Here is a 23,017-nt window from a genome sequence, read left to right on the forward strand (position 1 = left end):
TTCCAGCTGTTTGCATTTTTTGTCTTTATTTTTGTTGTTGATTCTAGTTTTAATGCATTATGATCAGATAGAATGCATGGTATAATTTCTATTTTCTTACATTTGCTGAGGCCTGCTTTGTGCCTTAGGATATGATCTATTTTGGAGAAGGTTCCATGGGCTGCTGAGAAGAATGTATATTGTGTAGAAGTTGGATGAAATGTTCCATAGACATCAACTAGGTCCATTTGATCTATGGTATGTTTTAGATCTATGATTTCTTTATTGATTTTTTTGTTTGGATGACCTATATATTGATGATAGTGGGGTGTTAAAGTCTCCCATGACCACTGTGTTGGAGTTAATATATGCTTTTAGGTCCTTCATGGTATGTTTGATGAAATTGGGTGCATTGACATTGGGTGCATATAGGTTTTAAATTGTTATTTCCTTTTGGTTTATTTCCCCTTTTATTATGGAATGTCCTTCTTTATCTCATTTGATCAATGTAGGTTTGAAGTTTACTTTGTCCAAAAAAAGTATTGCTACTCCTGCCTGTTTTCGAGGGCCATTGGCTTCGTAAATCTTCTTCCAACATTTTATCCTAAGCCTATGTTTATTTCTATTGATGAGATGGGTTCCTGTAAGCAACAAATTGTTGGATCTTCCTTTTAATGTAGTTTGTCAAATGGTGCCTTTTGATAGGGGAGTTAAATCTGTTAACATTCAGTGTTAGTACTGATAGGTATGTGGTGATTCCTGTCATTTGGTTGTCTTAGTTGTTTGAGGGTTTGATTGTGTGTAGTTAAATTGATGCTACTCTCTACTTTCTTGCTTTTTCTTTTCCTGTAGTTTTGTGCTGCCTGCCCTTTCATGGTTATGTTGGTTTCACTTTCTGTGTGAAGAATCCCTTGAAGAATCTTTTGCAGTGGTGGCTTTGTGGTCATATATTGTTTTAGTTTCTGCTTATCATGGAAGACTTTTATTGCTCCATCTATTTTGAATGATAGTTTTGCTGGGTAGAATATCCTGGGGTTGGAGTTATTTTCATTCAGTGCCCAGAAGACCTCACCCCATGCTCTTCCTGCTTTTAATGTTTCTGTTGAGAAGTCTGCTGTGATTTTGATGGGTTTACCTTTGTATGTTATTTGGTTTTTCTCTCTTATAGCCTTCAATATTCTTTCTCTGGTCCCTGTACTTGTTGTTTTAATGATAATATGCCATGGGGTAGTTCTATTTTGGTCTGGTCTGTTTGGTGTTCTGGAGGTCTCTTGCATCTGTATGGGATAGATTTCCCTAGATTTGGGAAATTTTCTGTTATTATTTTGTTGAATATATTATGCATTCCCTTTGCTTGCACCTCTTCTACTTCTTCAATGCCCATGATTCTCAGATTTGGTCTTTTGATGGAGTCAGTGAGTTCTTGGATTTTCTTTTCACAGATCTTGAGTTGTTTAATTAATAGTTCTTCAGTTTTTCCTTTAATTACCATTTCATGTTCGAGTTCTGAGATTCTGTCTTCTGTTTGTTCTATTCTGCTGGATTGGCCTTCCGTTTTGTTTTGCAATTCTGTTTCATTCTTTTTTCTGAGGTTTTCCATATCTCAAGTCCCTTCCTCTTTAATGTTGTCTATTTTCATCCTGAGTTCATTTATCTCTTTATTAATCATGTTCTTTGTTTCACTTTGGTGTTTATACAGTGCTTCTATAGTTTCTTTTGTTTGTTCTTGTGCTTTCTCAAAAATCTCTATTTTTGGTGTTTTGGAATTTCTTGAGTGTCTCCTGTACATTTTGGTTGACCATATCCAGTATCATCTCTATAAAATTCTTGTTGATTTTACTTGCAGGATTTCTTCTTTAGGTTGTTCTCGTGGGCTTCATTGGGTTCTTTGACTAGCTTATCTTCATTTTGTTGGAGCCTGGATCTGGGCATCTGTTTTCTTCATTTCCCTCTAGTTTCTGTACTAATTTATTATTGGGGGAAAATGGTTTCCCTCTTTTTTCTGTCTTCCCATCATTGTCCTTGCTTCTTTTACTGTCCTTGTACTGTGTGTAATTCAGTATCATCTAGCTTGTAATAGTAAGGATGATGATATCTAGAATGGAAGGGTGACAGGAGAGGGAAAGCAAAGAATGTAAAGAAAAAGGGAAAAAAAACAAAACAAAAAACATTGCTGAAGAAATAGGGAGTAATAGTGTACGAATCAACAGTGAGCTAAGCAGGCATTAGAGAGACAGAGAGAGGAAAAAAATAAATAAATAAGTTATAAATAAATAAAAATTAAAAAAATAAAATTTCTCAAGTTCAAATGCAATAATATTTCAGTCTTAATAGATTTGGTGTTAGTCCTTCAGCATCCAGTCCTGGTGTTGGTGCCTGAGTAGTAGTTATGTCTTTGCCTCATCAAAGGCGAAAAAAAAAATCCCAAGTTCAAATGCATTGCAATTTCAGTCTCATCAAAGGAAAAAATAAGAGTCTGGAGACACCTTTGTGAATGTCTATCTGAGGCTGCAGCTCACCTGCCACCTACTGTCAGCCATCTACTGCTGCAGGCTTTATTTGTTGCAGATCTCAGGAATGAGCTTTACACTCACCTAGCCCCACAGGCTTTGTTTATTTAGAGTTCTCCTGGATGCTTGCCTCTTTTGTTTTCTCCAGTATACAACCCTACCCAAGTCTTGCAGTTGCCGTCCTTTTTTTATTTATAGTTCACATGGGGAGGTGCTCCTCCTCCCCCTCCAGTGGAGTTTTCCACATAACAGTCACTGTTACAAGCTTTCCCCACTCCAAGCTTGTGGGCAGGGGCACCACACCCACCTTCTCCAGCCGGCTTGTTTATTTACATTTCAGGTGGGGGGGGGGTAGTGCCCTTCCCCCCTCTCCAGAGCTCAGGGCACCCTGCCCTCTTTGTTACTTGTCTTTTTTTTCAGCTGCTTGTTTATTATTCAGTTTTTTCTTTTTTCTCTGGGTGAGGCAGTCTGTCCAGATTTGTCTGCTGATTTGTCCCAGGGAGTACCACGTGCCACTTATTTGCTCCTGGTGATCTCCCAAGCAGGTTAGGAGCTGGCTCTAGCAACACTGGAGCCCTCCTGGTTTCTCCATTTAACGTGTCAGGGGGATGCTGTGGGTGGGCTGGGGCTGTGGAGGTGTCAGAGTTTTGCCTCTTCTTGGTGGTTTTTTCTGCCAGGTGTATCTCCAGAGTCTTTAGGAAGCATGTTTTCTGCTTTCTCTCTCTAGTCTCCATCTTGGAATCCTCCTTTTGGAGCACATTTTAATTTCCTTCACATTTTTCATGCTAATTCAAAATATTAAAACCAATGTTAAAATTAAAGTCAAAGTCAAAGTAGAGTTGGTTTGTTTCATGTGGCTTTTGGTGTTTACAGAAGTTTATGATGTTATAGGGCAAAATGCAAATGCCCTTCCTCCTTGCCTCCAGGAGAGGGCATGCTGTCTCCTCTCAATGCAGAAATAAAGCTTCAGTTCTTTTCTGCTTCCTCACTATGGTAGGAAGGGGAGTGGGGGAGTCCACCACACAGGTGTGATGTGTAGTGCATCTGAACAAAAGTAAGCCTCATCAACAGACCAGAATTCTGTTTGCATGATTTAACTAACACTTGCCACAACAATTTGATTCTAATAGCCAGATAATAGGGTCCACCACCTGATATAGAGATACTTGTATGGGCATTCTTTTTTGGATATATATTTTTTCATTTTTATTAGCAAACATTCATTGTACAGGGGGATTTGTTGTGACATTTCTGAATAGCCTTACATTGCATATTGGTTTGATCACTATCTCCATCTCCCTACTTCTATCCCTCCCTCCCTGTTCCACTTTAAGCAATTACAAGATGTTTTATCTTTCTATTTCCTATATGTGTATGAAGTCCATCAACCCTATTCCTACATCTTCATTTCCTCCATTTACTCTCTCCCTTCTCACAAGTACCCTCACATACAGTGTAGCTATTTTATAGTCCTATCTTTCATTATTAATTTCAAAGTCAATGTCCAAAGAGCTTTCTAATGTATCTCAGCTGTGGATATGCTTTTCTTTGGTCAGTTCAACCCTCTCAGATACTCTCCCTTACCCCTTCCTTCTCACCACTATTATTCAGCTGCTTTCAGTACATATCATTGTGTCCTCTACCTGAGCAGCTGTGACATATTTCAATATTGTTGATACTCTATTATTATCTTGTCCTTTCCCTCCTCCCCTGAGTTCCATAGTATAGTTCCTCTATTTCCAACATCTTCTACCTAAAGATGTGTATGTAGATGATCATAAGCATTGTTTCTTGTATCCATTTATCTTTTGAATCTATCTTCAACATATGAAAGAAAACATGCAGCCTTTGTCTTCCTGAACCTGACTTAATTCACTTAACATGGTGTCCTCCAATTTTACCTATTTACTTCAAGCCACATAGTTTCATTCTTTCTTATTGTTGAATAAAACTCCATTGTACATATGTATATGCCACAGTTTCTTAATCCATTCATCACTTGTATGGCATCTGGGTTGATTTTTTATGGGCATTCTTACTCAGTGACTAAAAACTTAACTAGGACTTTAGGAATGCACCAAAATTATTTGTTGAAGATGATTCAACCTACATCCTTTCTGGAAGGTACTATAAAGAGTTCTAAATATTATTAGTAATGGGTATGAATCTGTAAATTCAGGGACTCAAGAGGCAGCTGTTTCTTTGTCTGTATTCCAGTGTTTTATTTCAAAGCCACCTTCATATGAGACTGGGAAAAAAATAGAGCATTGTCCATCCTTCCCCTCACCTGGCCTTGTGAGTAAGGTAAATAGTGCCAGGACAATCAGAGCATGAAGGCTTAGGGGGGTCTCTCAGTCAGTGTCCACAAAGTTCCTGTTAGCATGCTACTGACCCTACTTGCATGGTCCTTTCAAGGCCAACAGCTCTTGAAGCACAAGAATCTGAGCCTTGGCTTCCAACTAACCAGAGTTCTGAAGACAAATAAGAGTTGCATTGATAAAGTATAGAAAAAACAAAAGGAAATGCCAGTCCATTCAAACACTGAAAGGCTTTATGTTCACTTTGATTAACTGATTTCACTGCCCTCTTCTATACTGCCCACTAAACACAGATTCGGATGGCAGTCAATAAAGCAGTGCAAAACATACAAATAATGTATATTTAAGACTAGATTTCCATACATTAAAGGGAGAATTCTGAATTGGAGCACTACTTGATGTTCAGAAGGGACAAAGAACTTTCTTATGCATTTTTATATACCTTTGAAGGGAGGCTAAAGTCTGGAAATACTGGGTTTCCCAGACTATCATAAAAGGCATTACATCATTTGAATATGCTATCAACTCCTAAATGCAGATGCTGCAGTATTTTTATTGACAGACTTTACTCAAGCATTTTTTCACCTATAAGATTAATTTTACATTTTCACTTATGAATCATGGGATCTTAGCTAAAATTATGCAAGTGATATCATTATGTTATCATAGACAAATCTATTCTGTCATAGAGCTTAAAAAAATAGAAATCTATATTTGTTTTATTTACTGTTTTGTTCGAATTGTATTACATCTGAATGATTCAGGAAGCCTCCATCTTGAATTGTCCTTATTCTATATCATATAACACTTGCTGTTTTTATGATTTATTCTAGTTTCTGCCTTCTGCTCTGAACCCTAAATTATCACCCACTCAAATAAAATTTGCAGTTCTAATTGGGGTTTCTAATGAATTCTCTCACTCAGTAATCTATCCCTACCTGTTCTCTTTTTCTGCCATATACCTTTCAAAACCTCTTTTAAATCCAGTTGTTCACCAAACTCTTGCCCTATGTATTAATCAGCCATAATTTATTATATTATTCTGACTTTGTAGGCTATTCTTACTACTAATAATTTATGAAATAAAAGTTATAAAACATTTGACCTTCAGAGAGCAATACTGTAAGGTAAATCCATGTTCTCACCATCCAATTTAAGAAATAGTACTTTATTTTTTATACTTTCTTCTTATTGTTTTACTGAGGGTACAATGCAACATTTACAAAATTTCTTACAATATATCATAGTCGAATTCACCCCTCCATCATTCTCCTTTATCCTCCCTCCCCCCATTCCTCATTTTTCCATTTACATAACATATATACAGAATATTTCCACCATATTCATCCTCCAGCCCTCTTCTCTTATATCTTCCCCTTCCCACTGGAATCCATTCCCCAGACAGGATCTGTTATCCTTTCTTGTTTTCTGTTTTTGTAAAAAAAAAAAAAATGTCATTTTTATTTGTTTAAGATAGCTATACAGGGTGTTTCATTGTGACATTTCCATGCATATATGTATTATAACCCAAATAAGTTCATTCTCTCTATTTTTCTCCTTTCTACCTTAATCCCCTTCTTATGGTGATTTCAACACCATTTAAAATTTCTGTATTAATTCTTGTATCCAAAGTATATCAATCATATTCACCTTCTTAACTTCCTTCTTTTACCCTCCCTTTCTTTTATGTGACCTCCCCTTAGCCTGACCTGTTTTTCATAATATTGCTTGTACTGTATTGGGCCTATATTCTACATATGAGAGAAAATATGTGGCTTTTGGTTTTCTGATCTTGGCTAACTTCACTTAAGATGATTGTCTCCAGTTTCATCCATTTACCTACAAGCCACGAAATTTCATTATTTTTTATGGCTGAATAAAATTCCATTGTATATAAATACCAAATACCATATTTTCTTAATCTATTCATCAATAGTGAGGCATCTTGGCTATTTCTATAGCTTAGCTATTATCAATAATGCTGCAATAAACATGGGTGTTCAGGTGCCTTTATTGTAACCTGACTTACATTCTTTCAGGTATATCCCTAAGAACGGAATTGCTGGATCATATGGCAGTTTTATTTTTAGTGTTTTGAGGAATTTCCATACCATTTTTCATAATGGTTGCATTAATTTACATTCCCACCAAGAGTATATGAGAGCTCCTTTGTCCTTACATCCTTGCTGACATTTGTTGCTATTTGTTTTCTTTATGATATAATCTAACAAGAGTAGGGTGAAATCTTAGCATGGTTTTGATTTGCATTTCCTTCATGACCAGGGAGGTTGAGCATGTCTTCATGTGTTATTTGACTGTTTGAACTTCTTCCTTTGAAAGAAGAAGTTCCTCTGTTTAATTAATTTGCTAATTTCTTCATTGGGTCATTGATTTTTTTAGGAGTTTAGTTTTTTTGAGTTCACTGTATATTCTCATTATTAATCTTTTGTCAGATGAATAACTAGCAAAAATTTTCTACCATTCTGTGGATTTTCTCTTTAACCTGGTGACCATTTCTTTTGTTGTGCAGAAGCTTTTTAATTTCATGTCATCCCATTTGTTGATCCCTTCTCGTAGTTGCTGAGCCCTTTGAGTTCCATTTAGGAAGTCATTGCCTGTGCTTATTAATTCCAACATATGCCTTGTTCTTTCCTGAACTAGCTTCAAATTTTCAAGTCTTATATTAAAGTCCTTTGTACAGGGTGAGAGACATGGATCCACTTTTAATTTTCCTTATGCAGATATCCAGTTTTTCCCAGCAACATCTGTTGAAGAGGCTGTCTTTTCTCCATCATATGTTTTTGGCACCTTTGTCAAAAATCCCATATGCATAGCTGCATGGATTCATATCCTGGTCTTCTATTCTTTTTTACTGGTCTTCATGACTATTTTTATGCCAGTACCATGCTGTTTTCATGTCTATGGCTCTGTAGTATACTTTGAAGTTGGGTGTTATGATATCACCATCATTGCAGAAATAGTTCTTTATTACTTAATTTTAAAGTCCTATGTATGTCATACAAGTCCCACACTTTTTTTCTATCCATTTAGAGGTAAACCTCTTATAAATTTATTGTATATGTCTTTCTTTTCTTTAGTTTTCTCACATATTTTTATTCCTACATATTGTTTATTATTTCATTTTAATTGCATGAAAAGTTCCATACTTTCAGTGTTTTTCTGTGATGTTATGTTTACTCAATTTTTATGTTCCTGAGGCTCAATAATGCATTGAGGGGATTGCCTCTGACTCTACTTGTTTCTATATAGTTTTTTCTACTGTTGTGTAGTATTTTTTGTGAAAGTGTCACAACTTATTTATTGTACTACCTGTCAATATGCATTTGGGTTTTTTCAGAGATATTTGTGCTCCAGAGAACACTCATTTATATGTCTAGTGGTACATGTATGCAAGAATTTCGTTATGTGCACACACCTCCTAGGTTATAAAATTTGAACACCTAAGTGTATTAAAACCTCTAAATTATTTTTCACTTACAGTTTTGCTTGTTAACATTTGTACTTGTAATATACACACATTCCACTTGCTCACCAACACTCCATTAGCCATTTGTAAACTATTTTAAATTCAATGGGCTTCAGTTGCATGTTGTGGCATTTTAACTTGGATATCTCATTATTCATGAGTTTAAACATTTCTCATCTGTTTATTTACCATTATATTTCCTCTTCTGTAAAGCACACTTAATAACTTTTTTGCTTATTTTTCTATTTGGTATTTTCACTTTATCATGTGAAAAGAATGAGGTTTTTGTATATTTGAGAAACAATTCCTTTCTCAAGGAATTTTTGGTACATTTTGTGGGATTTTTTTCACTGCCTTTATGTGACTTTTGATGAGTAGAAATTAGTAATTTTAATGTAGTGGTATTTATCAATTTCATATTTTAAAGTTATTGCTTTCTTTTAGTTGGACTTAACATTATCTTTTCATGTTTTGAGCTCCTAAATATATTATATTACCACCTCCTAAAAGTTTTTTATACTGTTTTTTGTATTTAGGCATTATTAACCAGTTTTTGGTAGTATAAGGTGAGAGGTTCAATTTCATGTCTGTCTTTGTGAATAACCAATTCTTATACAGTACATTAATTTATTTTTATAAAGTCTAGCTTGCTGGGCATGGTGGTACATGCCTGTAATCTTAGCACTCAGGAAACTGAGGCAAGACAATTGTGAATTCAAGCCCAACCTGGCCTACATAGCAAATTCCAGGCCAACATGGGCTACATTAAAAGAGTACCCTGTCTTTTCCTGACTGATCTGCTATGCCAGCTTCATGATATCTCAGATGACTTTTTATGTCAATTGTGTGCACATAGATTTTTCAAATATTAGAGAGAGAGATTGGGATTCTGTATTTTGCTACATTGGTCCCTTTTCTCTTGTACTAATATTATATTCTTAATCATCAAGTTTATCAAATGAATCTTGACAAAGCAATTTCACTAACTTTGTTCCTTTTTCTATGTATATCATAGCTATGCTTGGCTTTTGCCACATAAATTCTAGAATCAACCTTTCAATCCACACACATACATAAACACAATATTTGGGGACATTATTGGAATTGCATGGAATCCATAAGTAAACTGTATTAAATTTAGCTGTTTATTTTACTTTCCAAACCACCACCCAACTTCCCAATTTCTTAATGTTTATACACATTTGTTTCAGATCTAATTTAGCTAATTGTATATATATATATATGGTCAGGCACTTGATCATATTTTCAGTTCATGAAGAGAAAGAATATGACCACTCCAGAAAGCTACAATTCACATTGAATTTGAATGATGAATAAGTAAATGTCATACAACATTTTCATAAGCAAAGGGAAAAAAGGAAATATAAAATTCCAAGATTTATTTTTCTCAAATGTTCTAATACCTTCTATTCTGTACTATTTTTTTTATGTTTTCAGATATTAACATGGCAGGAGAACCCAAACCATACAGACCAAAACCTGGAAGCAAGAGGCCCCTTTCTGCACTTTACAGGTAAGTAGACAAGCTATATATAATAATTTCTTACAACTTTATGAGGCAGTATAACATGTAAGTCATCAACTATTTTAAATAACAATATCTGCTCTACTTTAAGCATAAGAAAATTTTGTTGTCAACATGAAGATGTACCACACAGCATTGGCAATGATCTTAGGATACCTCACATTCTATAATTGTTAGTCACTTTCCATTGCTGTGACAAAATACCCAAAAAAAGCAATTCAAGGGAAAGATTTATTTTGGTTCATGATTTCAAATATTCAATCCATGCCAGCTGGCTCTATTGTTTCTGTGCCTGTGGGGAGAAAGTATATCATAGTGAAAGAAAATGCCAGAGCAAAGATTCTCACCTCACGGTGGACAGAAAGGAGAGAAAGAGGGGAGGGAAGGGCAAAAGGAGGGGAAAGGAGGAGAAAGGGGAGAGAGAAGGAGAGAGAGAAGAGATTAAGGAGCCAGGGACATGATATACCCCTCAAAGGAATAATTCTTGTGACCTTCTTTCTCCAATCAGGCCTCATCTCTTAACAGCACATCTAGTATGAATTTACTACTCTCATGGTCCAATAATTTCTCATTAGTGTCACAAGCTAGGGACCAATTCTTCAAAACATGAACCTTTTGGGGAAACCCTTCACATCTAAACCATAACAAAAATCATTCTGCAAGGTACTTCTCTAATAAAATCTAATAAAAATCCTTCTAACAAGCAGAAGGATAAATTTTATGGGCTGTCTACTACATACCATAGACTGTAGGTGTTTTGCATATGCTGTTTAACTTAACTTCCATATCAATCTCATGATGTAGATTAAGGACCTGAGATTTAGTTTCCTGGTAATTTTTCTCAAGATCATACCACTGGTAAATGAGGATACCAGTACTCAAGCTCATGCCTTCACATGCAACATCCCAGATTCTTTCCAATCATTCAGCCTCTTTGGTTATAAAATACATGTCTCTTTTCTGTGCCTTTTTCCAAAATGACAGATACAGCTGTTTTCTTCAGAGAGACAGATCCCATTCCTTTAACCTCTCCAACAGTCCCTGGATTTGAGTAGACATTCTGCTTTTTTGTTTCTACATGCCTCAGTTTCCCAGTGTTCATAACTATATTCAAAATTCCAGTTGGCTATCACAGATTAGATTTGGTGCCTTTCTTGCTCTGCATAGCATCTGTTAACTGAAGTAAAATTCAATTGATTTCAGGAAGAAAACAAGAGTAACCTCATACAACTTTCCATCCCTTAAAAATAGCCACATCTGAAAAAAAATATGCTGTGTTGTTGAAACATATGTCCCACTTCATGTACCTTTGCCACTGGTTTTTTTACTGTAAGTGCTGACTTTGCATCTGTCTCTGCAAAATTCCCTTTTGTTAGATTTAGCCACTGTTCCAGTCTATTGATATAGACTATCATCCAATTTCTTGGGTCTTCTCCCAGATATGGAAGTGTTGAGCAAGGTTTTTCTATGTCACTGATATCATTTGGATAAAGGAGAATTAAGTTAAATGTGTTAAATTGGATTATATTGTGATATAGTATAGTGTGAAGAATGCTCTAAGAGAGCCTTGAGCTACTTGTCTTTGTTTTTTGAGATCTAGCATATTTCTTTTTCAGCCATGTACAGCCTCATTTCCCAGACTATAAATTAAGGGTCAGAACGAGATCACCTGTAAGGTTTGATTCATACGAGAGCTATCTTATGTGTGACTGTCAGAGATTTTCAAATCTACATTGAAACATTGAAAACTGTAGCTTAATTTCTCTTGGTATTGCACATGTTTAAATTTATTTGATCTTACTGAAATATTTTTATATAAAATGGAAAGCAACAGAAAAAAAGAAATGCTGATAACTGGCCATAAACTAACATTGACAGGAAAGAGCAGTGATGAAATCATCAATAAAGTCAGATGACACTTTTTGTACTTTGAGGTGAAGGACAATGTTTATAAAGCTGAACAATGCAATTTTTCCAAGCCAAACTGTATCCATCTTTATTAAAGATATTTTCACAAACAATCGTGGGCGGGACATGGACAATTTTTTCATAGAACAACTTTCAAACTCCGTTCTTGAAAGGACTACCAAAATCAGTAATCCATTACAAATCCCAGTGATGTCTTCATATGAAGCTCTGAACAGGGGAAGTTTAGAGTGAGGGTTGACATTTCACATTAAACATACTGTTTAACAATTTTTCATGAGCTGACCCTGACTTTTAGGAAATATGATGAAAATGGCAAAATTATCAAACTGAAGAAGCAGTCTAGAAAAAGCACCACCGTTCTTTGGGAAACACCATCTCAGTGACGTCACTGGAAAGTCCAGATTGCCTGACATAGTGGCAAAACCTATTTTGAGTGTCAGGTCCCAGCAGGCCTCTGTTTCTAAGGCAGTTAAATCTACACTGATGATGGAGGAGAAGGTCATAGAAATGAATTTGAGTTTTCCTATATCACAAGGCATTTGTGCCACGGTGTCTGACTATATGTGGTAATGTCAGTGAATCTCTCCTGTTGGGACTTAAGAGGAAGTCTCAAAACTAGCAGGGAAAGATGTTTTCCCAACTTTGATCCAGCTTGGAAGACATTTGTTTAGTGACACATATTCCTTCTCCCCAAAACAATGAAGCTAAGCAACATAGCTTAAAAAAAAAAGTAAAAGTCTACATTTGTATAAAACTTGATAAAAATAGTATGTCAAACTATGCAGTCATCAGAAATATAGTTATCAAAATGCACACATTCACTTGGCATCTCCAGCACCTTTAGCTGTCTGTGCTGTTTGAAATCTCTGTTTTCTGCAGGGTTATTTCCATCCTCTCCAGCATCAACTTTTCCCTTTTATCTTTGGATACCTTCTCTCTCTTCTTTACAGAGGACTCTTTAGACTTGGGCTCTGTCTTTGCAGGGGCACATTTAGCAGACAACCTGTGGATCTTTCTCTGACTTGTCCTTCACCTTGGCTTTATCTCCTTTAGCGTTATCTTCAGCCTTTCTTTTGGACATAGTGGAGGGGAGTGGCAGTGGAGGCTCTGAACTCGGATGCAATTGCACACAGCTTTGATTGGTCCAAAAAGAATCATTTTTAAGTGTGTACATAGAGCTGCAACTAATGTAGAACATTTGAAAAGTCATATATTCAATTACTAACAAATCAAGCTAGCAATGCTGAATTCAAAGAGTTAATAGTGTCTTCATAATGATGCTAATTTTCATATTTTTCCTGATCTAGGATTGTTTTAATTTTCTTATGAGAATGGAAATTTATGACAAGAAACAAATATCTTTTTAACTGCTAGTTCATTATTGCTAAGTTATGTTGAATTATGAATTAAAAAAAATTAGAAGTGGAATTTAATTTAAATGTGCTATATTGTATACAAATCACATTTGTAGGGGAAATGCTTATTTATTCTATTTTCATTTGTTTATATAAATTCAAGTTGAGGTACTCTGATAGTACTTTAGTGAAAGACACTAAAAATAAAAAGGAATGAACCTGCAGCTGAAAAATCTCTTTTATACCCATTTTCTCATTCTTACATAAGTCTAATAATACTTTACTTTTATATGGAAAACTGTTTTCATAGTCATTATTCTTCTGTTCATTGTAAGACTCCACAAGGCTAGAATGAGAAGCCTTGCTATATAAATGAGAAGTCTGTTTCCAAGACAATAAAGAATTTGCTCAAAGGAAGATAACAAGATTAGGAGCTGAACTCTAGTCTTCAGCCTTCAAGTCTAGTGATCTTGCCACTGGATCATAGCTCCTTATATTATCTTACCTGCAACCACCTAACAAATACAGATTATTTTAAAAACAGAGCTTTTCCAGTTAACAAAACTAATAGTCACATTTCTGTCTATACACAGCACAGCTGCAGGTGGCAGAGGAAAAACTATATAAAAGACACTTCATAAGAACAAGATGATTCATACCTGTTTGCGTAACTGTGAGGCATGAATTTTGAACTTCAAGTTGTTTATGTAGCATAGTACTTGAAAAATTTTCTTGAGAATATATAATTACATAATTGTGAAGAAAGCATCTAGTTCAGTGTAAGGAATATGGCAGTAGCTTTAAAAGGCAATGGTCTCTACTTTTTTATTGTTTATGTCTTTGAGTCCTATTTTTCCTTATCTTAGATGAAATAGCTGGATTCATTCTATTTGTCATTTTTTCATTTATTTATTTACTCATTCATTGAAGACTTATGTCACATGGTCTGAAGATGGTGATGACTGCTTTTCTAGGCATCTGGCAACAAATATGCTGAACTACAGGGCAAGGACAGAGCATAGTGAAATAAAAGTTATTTGTATAGTTAAAGGTAATCTCTAATTTATCTTCCTTCTCTAAGCTTCTGTGTCTCTATTACTGTCCTCTTGGGGCCTGTAACTGATCCACTGTCACATCTTCCTAATCTATATCCACCACCATAATTCACCATGATGGGATATTGACAAAGAATAACCACTGCTGTATTTCTTATTTAAGAGGTTTTTCACTTTAGCCAAACAATCTTCATTAAGTGATGATGGCATACATAGACGATGCAAAATAAAATGCGGTGAGGCTTAAAAATCTGTCTTATGAATGAATCAGATGTACAAATAAATAAGAACAACCCAGGGAATGTATGCATACATGTCCATAAGAAAATAAATTAGAGAACTATTGATTTTTAGCTAAGGGGAAGGAAGTGAAAAGTATGAAAAAGTTATAGGAAGAAGATGATACTTGATCTGGCTCCTGAACAGGCAGGCACTGGTTCTGCAGAGAAAGGGAAAGAAGAATATGTAGAGCAAAGAAAACATGTCCAAGGGCAGAGGCACAGAGACAAAAAAAGAACATCTCCTGATAAGAGCTAAGATGGTTTATTTGGTGTAGAATGGATAAAGAGAATACTATGGTGGTCCAGGCTGTGAATATCCCTATATATTTTATTAAGGAAATTTGGCTTCTATTTGACACACAAGGAATTATTTGAATATAGTGACTAATTGAAACTAAGGTGTGAGGGGGAAGGAGAGTCACAGATGTCCAAAATTTCTAACTTAAGCAACTAGGGGAATAATTACAAGGTTTGAATGGAAAAAAAGAAGAAACACTTGATAAGCAGTGGTGGACTCGGGTGTAAAGTTGAGGGAAGGAAGCAAAAATAAATTACTTGAGTCTTGGACATGGATTCATAATGGCAAACAATTCACTAAAATAGCATTTGCAATAAAATGTCCCCCTCTAGAATCTATTTGTAAATGAAACATAATTAATCATTTTTGAGCATTTCATAAATATTGGATCTAGTCCTAATTGTGAAAAGCTAATCCATTCTCTAGGGAAAATATTGTAACTTTTAATAAATTGATGCCTCAAATACTCTATGTACATTGCAAAGTATTTGCAGTGCTCTAAAATAATAATTGTCCCCTAGGAAGTAAGTTTTCCAGCATGCCAAGTTCCAATTAATGCTAAATAATCACTAACCATCATAATTGTATGATGGTTTTGCTTCTGCTTGTAAAGTAGACAGACCTTTTCTCTAATTTTCATAAAGCTAACAAAGATACCAGAGAACAAAGAAAATACATTTATCAGCGCTAAACAAATAGCAGGTTTTTAATCACCTGAAGGTAGCCCTTTCAGTTACAAGGAACACAGCTCAGTAAGACATGTAACACAAAAAGTTTCATCCCGATGATTTGATAGAGAGTAGTAGGTACCATTTTCAAATATGGTTTTGTGGTTGTCATACATGTGCCTTTTATAGCAACTTTCCCACTCTAGAGAGATGACCATGGAAATCAAACCTGTCTACTCAAGAAAAATTAAGACTTCTTAATTTTGTCAAAGGAAAACCTATAGTAACCAGCATGGCCATTTTAAGGTCACCACAATTGGTGGTGTTGGCCACGAATGGGGTAAAGATACGAGAACTCTTATGGACCCAAAATAAAGCCTTGGCTAAGTAAGGTGCATTATTTTCCACTCAGTCTACATGAGTTCGATTAGCCTTCATAATGGCTCTGGCAGATCTTGGGAAAAGGGAACATTCAGTTGACCTAAAACACCCCTTAGATCATTGACAACAAAAAATTACAGAAATTGAAGCTAATTCCTTTAGCTAATCCTAAACAGCAAAAATCAATAAGGAGAAAAAGCATCCTGGACATCTCCAGTTCATTGACTTCCTCAGTTTGCTGAAAAATGTTTACCAATTAGCTGTTGACAATTTTATTTATTTTCTGTCTACTTTTATAATGTCAAAGAATATACACATTCCCTTTCAAAAGTTTAATATTTCCAGTGTTAATGCTTTTCTTTGAACTGACAGAGGCTTCTTTTCCTTTTAGTTACCTTGTCAGGTAGGCCTCTCAGAAAGCCAGCTGGGAATAGGATCTTTGGTTTAAGAAATGTAGTGTGAGCAAGACAGGGAAATGTTCTCTCTTTCTCCCATACTGATGTATCCTGTCCTTCTAAAAAAGACACAAGTGAAGCATTGACATGTCTACAAGGTTTACTTGAAAGAGTGTTTCCACCAGGACTCTATAGAAATTTCAGTCTTTTATTGTTCTGGATTCAATCTTCATATACAACCAAATTACTGACTTACAGTTGCCAAAATCCGTAAGAGAAAAAAGAAAAAAAAAGGGGGTGTGTGAAAAATTGAATATATCCATACATTTGAGTGATTGAGGATGAATTCTCTTTAATTCAGTTTCCAAATGAATCTTGGCATGCTTTTATACCATAAATGGTTCCAAACATATTCAAAACTAAGCAAATGTTTCCCATGAATATCGTCAGTGGAAAGAGTGTTAGATAGGTATAACTCCTAAAACAGCCATAGCATTTCAAATTGTTTGATCTTGATCTCATTTCCTCAACTTCTTTAACTATATAAAAAACAAAAGTTTCTGAAAGATGACATACTTATGGAGCTTGAAACTGTTACAGATACTCTACTAATATTAGTTAAGCTCATTATTATTATGATTAGTCAAATAAACTTCTACTTCTACACTGTTGGTGGGAATACAAATTAGTGCAACCACTATGGAAAACAATATGGAGTTTCCTCAAAAAATTAAAAGTAGAATTACCATATGATCCAGTGATACCACTTAGATCTGAAAGAATGCACTCCAGGATATGATGGAGCCCCTTACACACTTGTGTTTACTATTTAAAATAACCAAGCTTTGGAAGCAGCCCAGATGCCCCACAACTGATGAATGTGTATGTGATACATACACAATAGAGTTTTGTTCAGTGATAAAGAAGAATGAAATTATATTGTTTGCAGGTAAATGGATGGAACTGGAGAACATCATGTTAAGCAAAATAAGCAAAGCTCAAAAAATTAAAGGTTGCATATTTTCTCTCATATGTGGAAGCTAGACTTATAAGTTAAATGTATATATAGAAACATAGAAATATATATGTCTCTCTATATAAGTGTATTTATGATGCATGTATATAAATATATATAGTGACAGGGAGAAAAAATTGTATTAGTGAATCTGTCAGACAGGGCTACAAGAAATGGGAGAGAAAAAGAAAATGTTAGAGAATGAAAAATATTGAAATAACCCATCTACATATGAATATAATCCAATGCACTGTACAGCAAGCTGCTGCATATTATGGGAGCATGGTGATAGAGAATGAGTAAGTAATGAAGGGGAGGGAGGTTAATTTAATAAAAGCACAATATATACTTACCGGAAGTACCAAGGTAGAACCCCCCCTGGGACTATCAATTCACACTTAATTTTAAAAAATGATGGGCAGGAGGGAAAAAGAAATCATTTTTAGGGGTGGGTGCTAGTGTGGGGGGGTATGCACATGGAAACGAGGAATGAGGGTGTATATGGTGAATGCGTTTTGTATCCATATACTAAAATAAAAGAATGAAACCTGTTGAAATTTTTCTAAGAAGGGGGAGAGGGAGAATGATGGAAGAGATAAACCTAATTAGATATATTGTAAGCACATATGTAAATATCACAATATATCCCCTGTAAAAGTATTAAATGTTAATAAAATCATAAAAAAGAAAAAGTTCTATATTAAGGTATTTCAGGAGATTATTTTAAATGAGATTTTGTCTATGATAATGTTACTAAAATTCACACCTTTAAATACATGGGCTAATTTTTCTTATAACTTCCTAAGGGAAATGGATTTTTAAAAGATTAATTTTACTTATGTCCCTCACAGTTTAACACTAAGTAAATGTAACTTATAGATCTTTTCATTTAAAATGTTTAAAGAAATGCTGACACAATACCCATTAAAGTAGCTCTGCTGCAGGCAATTCTCTGCTAGGTTAAAAATGACCTATTTGCAGGTTTCTGATAAGTTTTAATGCATAAATATCCACGATTATAAGTTCTTGCATTTGGAAAGACCACAATAGGTGTGGAGAAAGACTAGATGGTTCAATTCCTTAATGCAGATGATCCATCTCTGAGACCTTTGTGATTTGTGTTTCTAATCTTCAGATAGTTTGAAAAACTGCACTTCTTTTGTTTGTTTGAGGTAGTTTTTGATAGTCAAAGGAAAAAAACATGCAACCAAAGGGGAAAAAAAAACATGCAACCAATTTTAAAAATGGAAAAGTAATAAGAAGCACACATTGGGTGGGAATTAAAGGAGGGATGGATGTGTAGGATAAGGCAAAGTTTTAATCATACTCAGAAAATTTATGCAATAACAAAGCCTTACATGTGAGCAACAAACTTAGCATGAGATTTCTGGCAGTCAAGGCAGAAAAAGAGAGCATAATAAACTATGTATCCATGTAGAAAAAGAAAGTACTGGGCTGGAGTTGTGGCTTAAACAATAGAGCTTCTGCATAGAAAGTGCAGAAGCCCTGAATTCAAACCCTGCACAACAAAAAAGAAAATTCTTCAATCTGGGAGAAGCAAAGGAAGGCATAGAACTCATTTCTTCTAGCTGTTAATTTTATTGCATTATAGAAACTCCATTTTGTCTTGAACTAATTTCTTTCTTTCATGCATGAAAACAGGGCTTTCAATTGAACCAAAGATCTTATAAACAAAACTGATGCTATAGTACTTTTATGCTGTATGCTTCTTGAATCTCATTCTATCTGTGTTCCTCATGGTTTACATTGAGAAGCACTAAGGAACAGTACAGAAAGTAACACTGCTAGTCTATACCAGAACTTAGTAGGAAGATGTATATCTCACTTTGCTCCCTGCCTGAGAGGAAGATGGTATGCGAGTTTCATCTTCCAGGGAGCAAAGCCATTCCTCGTCATAAGTTGGAAATTCTTTTTGTTAGTGTTGATTCCACCTTTTTTTTAAATAATTTTTGGTGCTTTTCATCATCTTTACTTCCAGTGACTTCTTTCTTTTTTTAAGATGCCCTTGCTAGAGAAATTAGGGTTTTGTGCTTCCAATCTAAAATATGTTCATGAGTCAATTGCTTTTTTATCTTGAAATGTTATCTCATCCCTCTTTTGTTCACCTAGAACTCATTATTTATGTTCTCAGTCTACCCACTTATTAATATATTACCTATACATTTTCAGTTCTACAAGACTACATAGAAGGGAACATGAAAAAATTTAAAATGTGCTTAAAGATTTTTCTCCAAATAAATCAAATCTAGGGTGAAAAGCTTAAGAAGTTTCTAAAGCTTCTAACTAAAGTAGCTAGAGAGTTACCTCCTCATTGTACATTGGAGACATATAATTAAATCAAAATATTTTCCAAGCCCAAAAATCTTCACCACAAAGGCAATAGAGAAGGAAACTCTTTATGTTAATGAATAAACATTAAGCCAAAATGTGGTGCACATACAGGCTGCCCCCTAAGAGATTGAAAAATAAAAATAAATCTTACACTTTTGTATAGTTGAATAAAACCAATTATATACATATTTTCAAGATAAATAATTAGTGCTCAAGTAAGAAGTGCTATAAAGACAAAGTACCATTTGTCACGCATACTTTCTCCTAACTTTACCAGGTAAGTGGAGTCACCATTTATATTATGAAGCAGAGAGAGACACGGAAAGAGGCCATAGACAAGATGTACCCTTCACAGGTACAATTCCCTCTTCCCCGCAATGATCTAATCCCCCCAATGAGGCCTCACAGGTTTCTACCACGTCCCTATAATGCCATCAAATTATGAATCCACCAATAAATTAACTCACTGATAAAACCAGAACCCTATGATCTAATCACCTCCCAAAAGCTCCACTTCTGAACATTGGTACATCAGAATCATGTCTCCAACAGAGTTCTTTTTGGAAAACTTCATATCGAAATCATAACACACGCACACTCACATGGGGTGGTAATAGTGTACTATCTTCTTGATGTTTACATTTCAAAGGGATTGCTCCCAAGTCCATGAGAAAAATATTCCTGAGTCATAAAGCAATAAAACAACAATCTACTCCTCTAAAGAATATTTGCATATTTCAAAAAGAGAAGAAAATACTTACAATTAATTTACCGGTGTAAATTCCAAAAAAAAAAAAAGGTGGAGTAGATATTTCCTATCATCACAGAGAAAATTAAGCCTGTATTTTTAATTTGGTTTGAAAAAAATCATGATTCAGAATGACCAACCAGTCAGGAAGTCTCAGAGCTAGGGCTAGGATCCAGGTTCCCTGCCTCCAATTTTAAAATTATTTTATGTTCTTCTTTTTTCCAATTTTAAGTTTGGGGTTTTTTTCTTATTTTTATAATAGAAGTACAATAGACAGTGCTATTCAACCACTAGCTTGTATAAGATTGATAGCAGTTCTTCTTGTGTACCTTCACTAGCAGATAAAACACTTCGCTCTCCTCCCCAACTGATTCTTGAAACCAAGACCCAGGAGAAGGTGGGGCTTATCTGTCTGTTACAGCATGTGATATTTTGGGAACAGACTATTTTCTGACAACTGAAAAAAATAAGAAGAAAAATGTCAATATATGGAAGAATTTTTGATCCCATAAGAAATAAGAAGAGGAGAAAAGATGAATAGTGACAGTATGGATGGACACATTTGATGTAATGAGAAACCAAATAACCTCTTTTCCCTCTGTCATCTTGTCTCACTTTACAGTGTGGATGATTCTTTTTAAACAACACCATTTTAATAAAATTAGCTAAGTCTATTCTCTTTATGTTTTGCCCTGGTCAAGTAAAGTTTAAAAATGCTTATCACAAATTCTAATCTAATAGAAAATGTTTATAGATTAAGTTAGATTATAAAGATTTTTAAAAATATTACTTATCAGAAAGGTCTGTGCATCAGAAAAATGAAGTTTATATATGTCTTAGCTTTGATTGGTTTTTATAAATATTAATAAGAAGGTAGTCCTCAATTTCCCTATAAAAATTACATAAATTATTTTGTACCTTATTAAAATTAATTCTTCTGATTGTATTGTAAGTGGTAGAAATGAAGCTAGAAGTGCCTCATTATTCCATGTTTAGACAGAAAAGGGTAAAGAGGCAACATAGTCTCACTAGATTATCAGTTAACCATGAATGATGAATGTTGTACAGAAAAATTCATTCCTTGGGAAATTCAGTGACTATGAAATTTTCAAAAGTTATTTCTAGTGGAATGAAAACATGATTTCTGCTTCGTTCTTTTTGGTATTCCTTTTTTTTCTTTTTTTAATTATATTTTTATTTTACTGGATGTACATTGTGACATTTATACAATATATCATAGTTGAATTCACCCCTCCATCATTCTCCTTTATCCCCCCTTCTCCCATTCCTGGAATAGTTTTAGCATGTCTCAATTTTCCATATTCATACATGAGCACATAATAATGTTTTCACCACATTTACCCTCTTACAGCCTTTTCTTACATCCTCCCTCCCCCTATTGATTCCAACCCATAGACAGGTCCTGTTTTCCCTTCTTGTTGGTAAGCTTGTTACATGTCAGAATACTCCAGATCTTGTAGTTCTGAGAGCTGACGCCTACTGTACTTGTGTTTACTATATGGAAGACTCAAAGGACAAGAGGCTTGGTTGAATTGAGCATATTATACTACAAAAGAAACTGAGATGCCACAAAATTTATATTTAATAATTGTTTGAAATATTCCCTGTTCTGGAAAAACCTCTTTGTGTCAGGATTACTTAGTCCTGAAAATATTTCAGGGGTCATTTAGAACATGCAGTAGATTGAAAATCAGGAAACCGGAAATCAAGATGAATATCTAGGGATTCATGATTATCAGCAATTCAAACCTCTTATAAGCCCAGTTTTCTTATAAAATATATCTTAGATTATTCCTACTTTTAATATTCTGGGATTCTTTTACTGACTTTGTAATCTGTAGGCTAATGTTAGGCATATGTACTTCATTATTGAATTTATTCATTTATTTCCTTCAAACTCTGTGCAGTATTAAAATATTTTTATCTTTTAGCTAGTTCTAACTATTGAAGTGTTAGATACAGCTCAATGATCCCACATGTTTGAAATATTTAAAAATAAATTATTCCCAATATGTTCCATGAAACTGTATTAAAATAGTGAGGTAAATTGATCCAACCAAAATATGAAGCAATAATGGTTATGGCAATCAGATTAGATGGAATATTCACAAAACATTCATAATGACATAGAAAAGGATTCAACATTTGATTAGAGAAACAAGACAAAACCATATAAACGTCATGACTAAGGCTATGTAAAAAGTTATGGATATGCAGAGAAGAGAAGTCAAAATATTAACACTAATTATCTTTGGAGGGTAGGAATATGAATGGTGCTTCTCTCGTAACTATAATACCTACTGCAAACGTTTCTTTAAGAAAAACTTCATAATAAAAATGAGGTATATTTAAAAACAAGACTTTCTCAGTGATAAATAATGTACATCATACAAAAGCACTCATACAGACAACAATGAGGATTGTTCATTCTAGATGTTGGGCAAAGCCAGTCACACAGGTACACCCCTTAATCTTAAAAACTAGATTTCTCTAGTTACCATGGCTATTTGAAAAGTTAATTTTCTCAAAGGGCAACTTCATTAACATCAGTCTCACAGTTCAATGCAGTCCAGTAGTCCATGTGAAGACACAGTTACTGCCAGAGCTAACTACTGGACATGACCTGTCAGTCAGTTAATGCCAGGGCAAGACGAGGAGCTCAGTGTGAGAGGGAAATAT

At 34.7% G+C, this 23,017-nt stretch overlaps 1 protein-coding gene across 10 annotated transcripts in view; it reads left to right on the forward strand.

The window, feature by feature from the left end:
• Positions 1–23,017, forward strand: part of Ralyl (RALY RNA binding protein like) — a 735,459-nt gene that overhangs the window by 555,982 nt on the left and 156,460 nt on the right. For all 10 annotated transcript variants that reach the window (XM_074068782.1, XM_074068781.1, XM_074068784.1 and 7 more), the window contains one exon: positions 9,753–9,828. In XM_074068782.1, coding sequence (XP_073924883.1) covers positions 9,753–9,828 — 76 coding nt within the window. The remainder of the gene's footprint in view (positions 1–9,752; positions 9,829–23,017) is intronic.

This window comes from Castor canadensis, chromosome 3 (genome assembly GCF_047511655.1).
Source record: "Castor canadensis chromosome 3, mCasCan1.hap1v2, whole genome shotgun sequence".
Classification (NCBI taxonomy): Eukaryota; Metazoa; Chordata; class Mammalia; order Rodentia; family Castoridae; genus Castor; species Castor canadensis.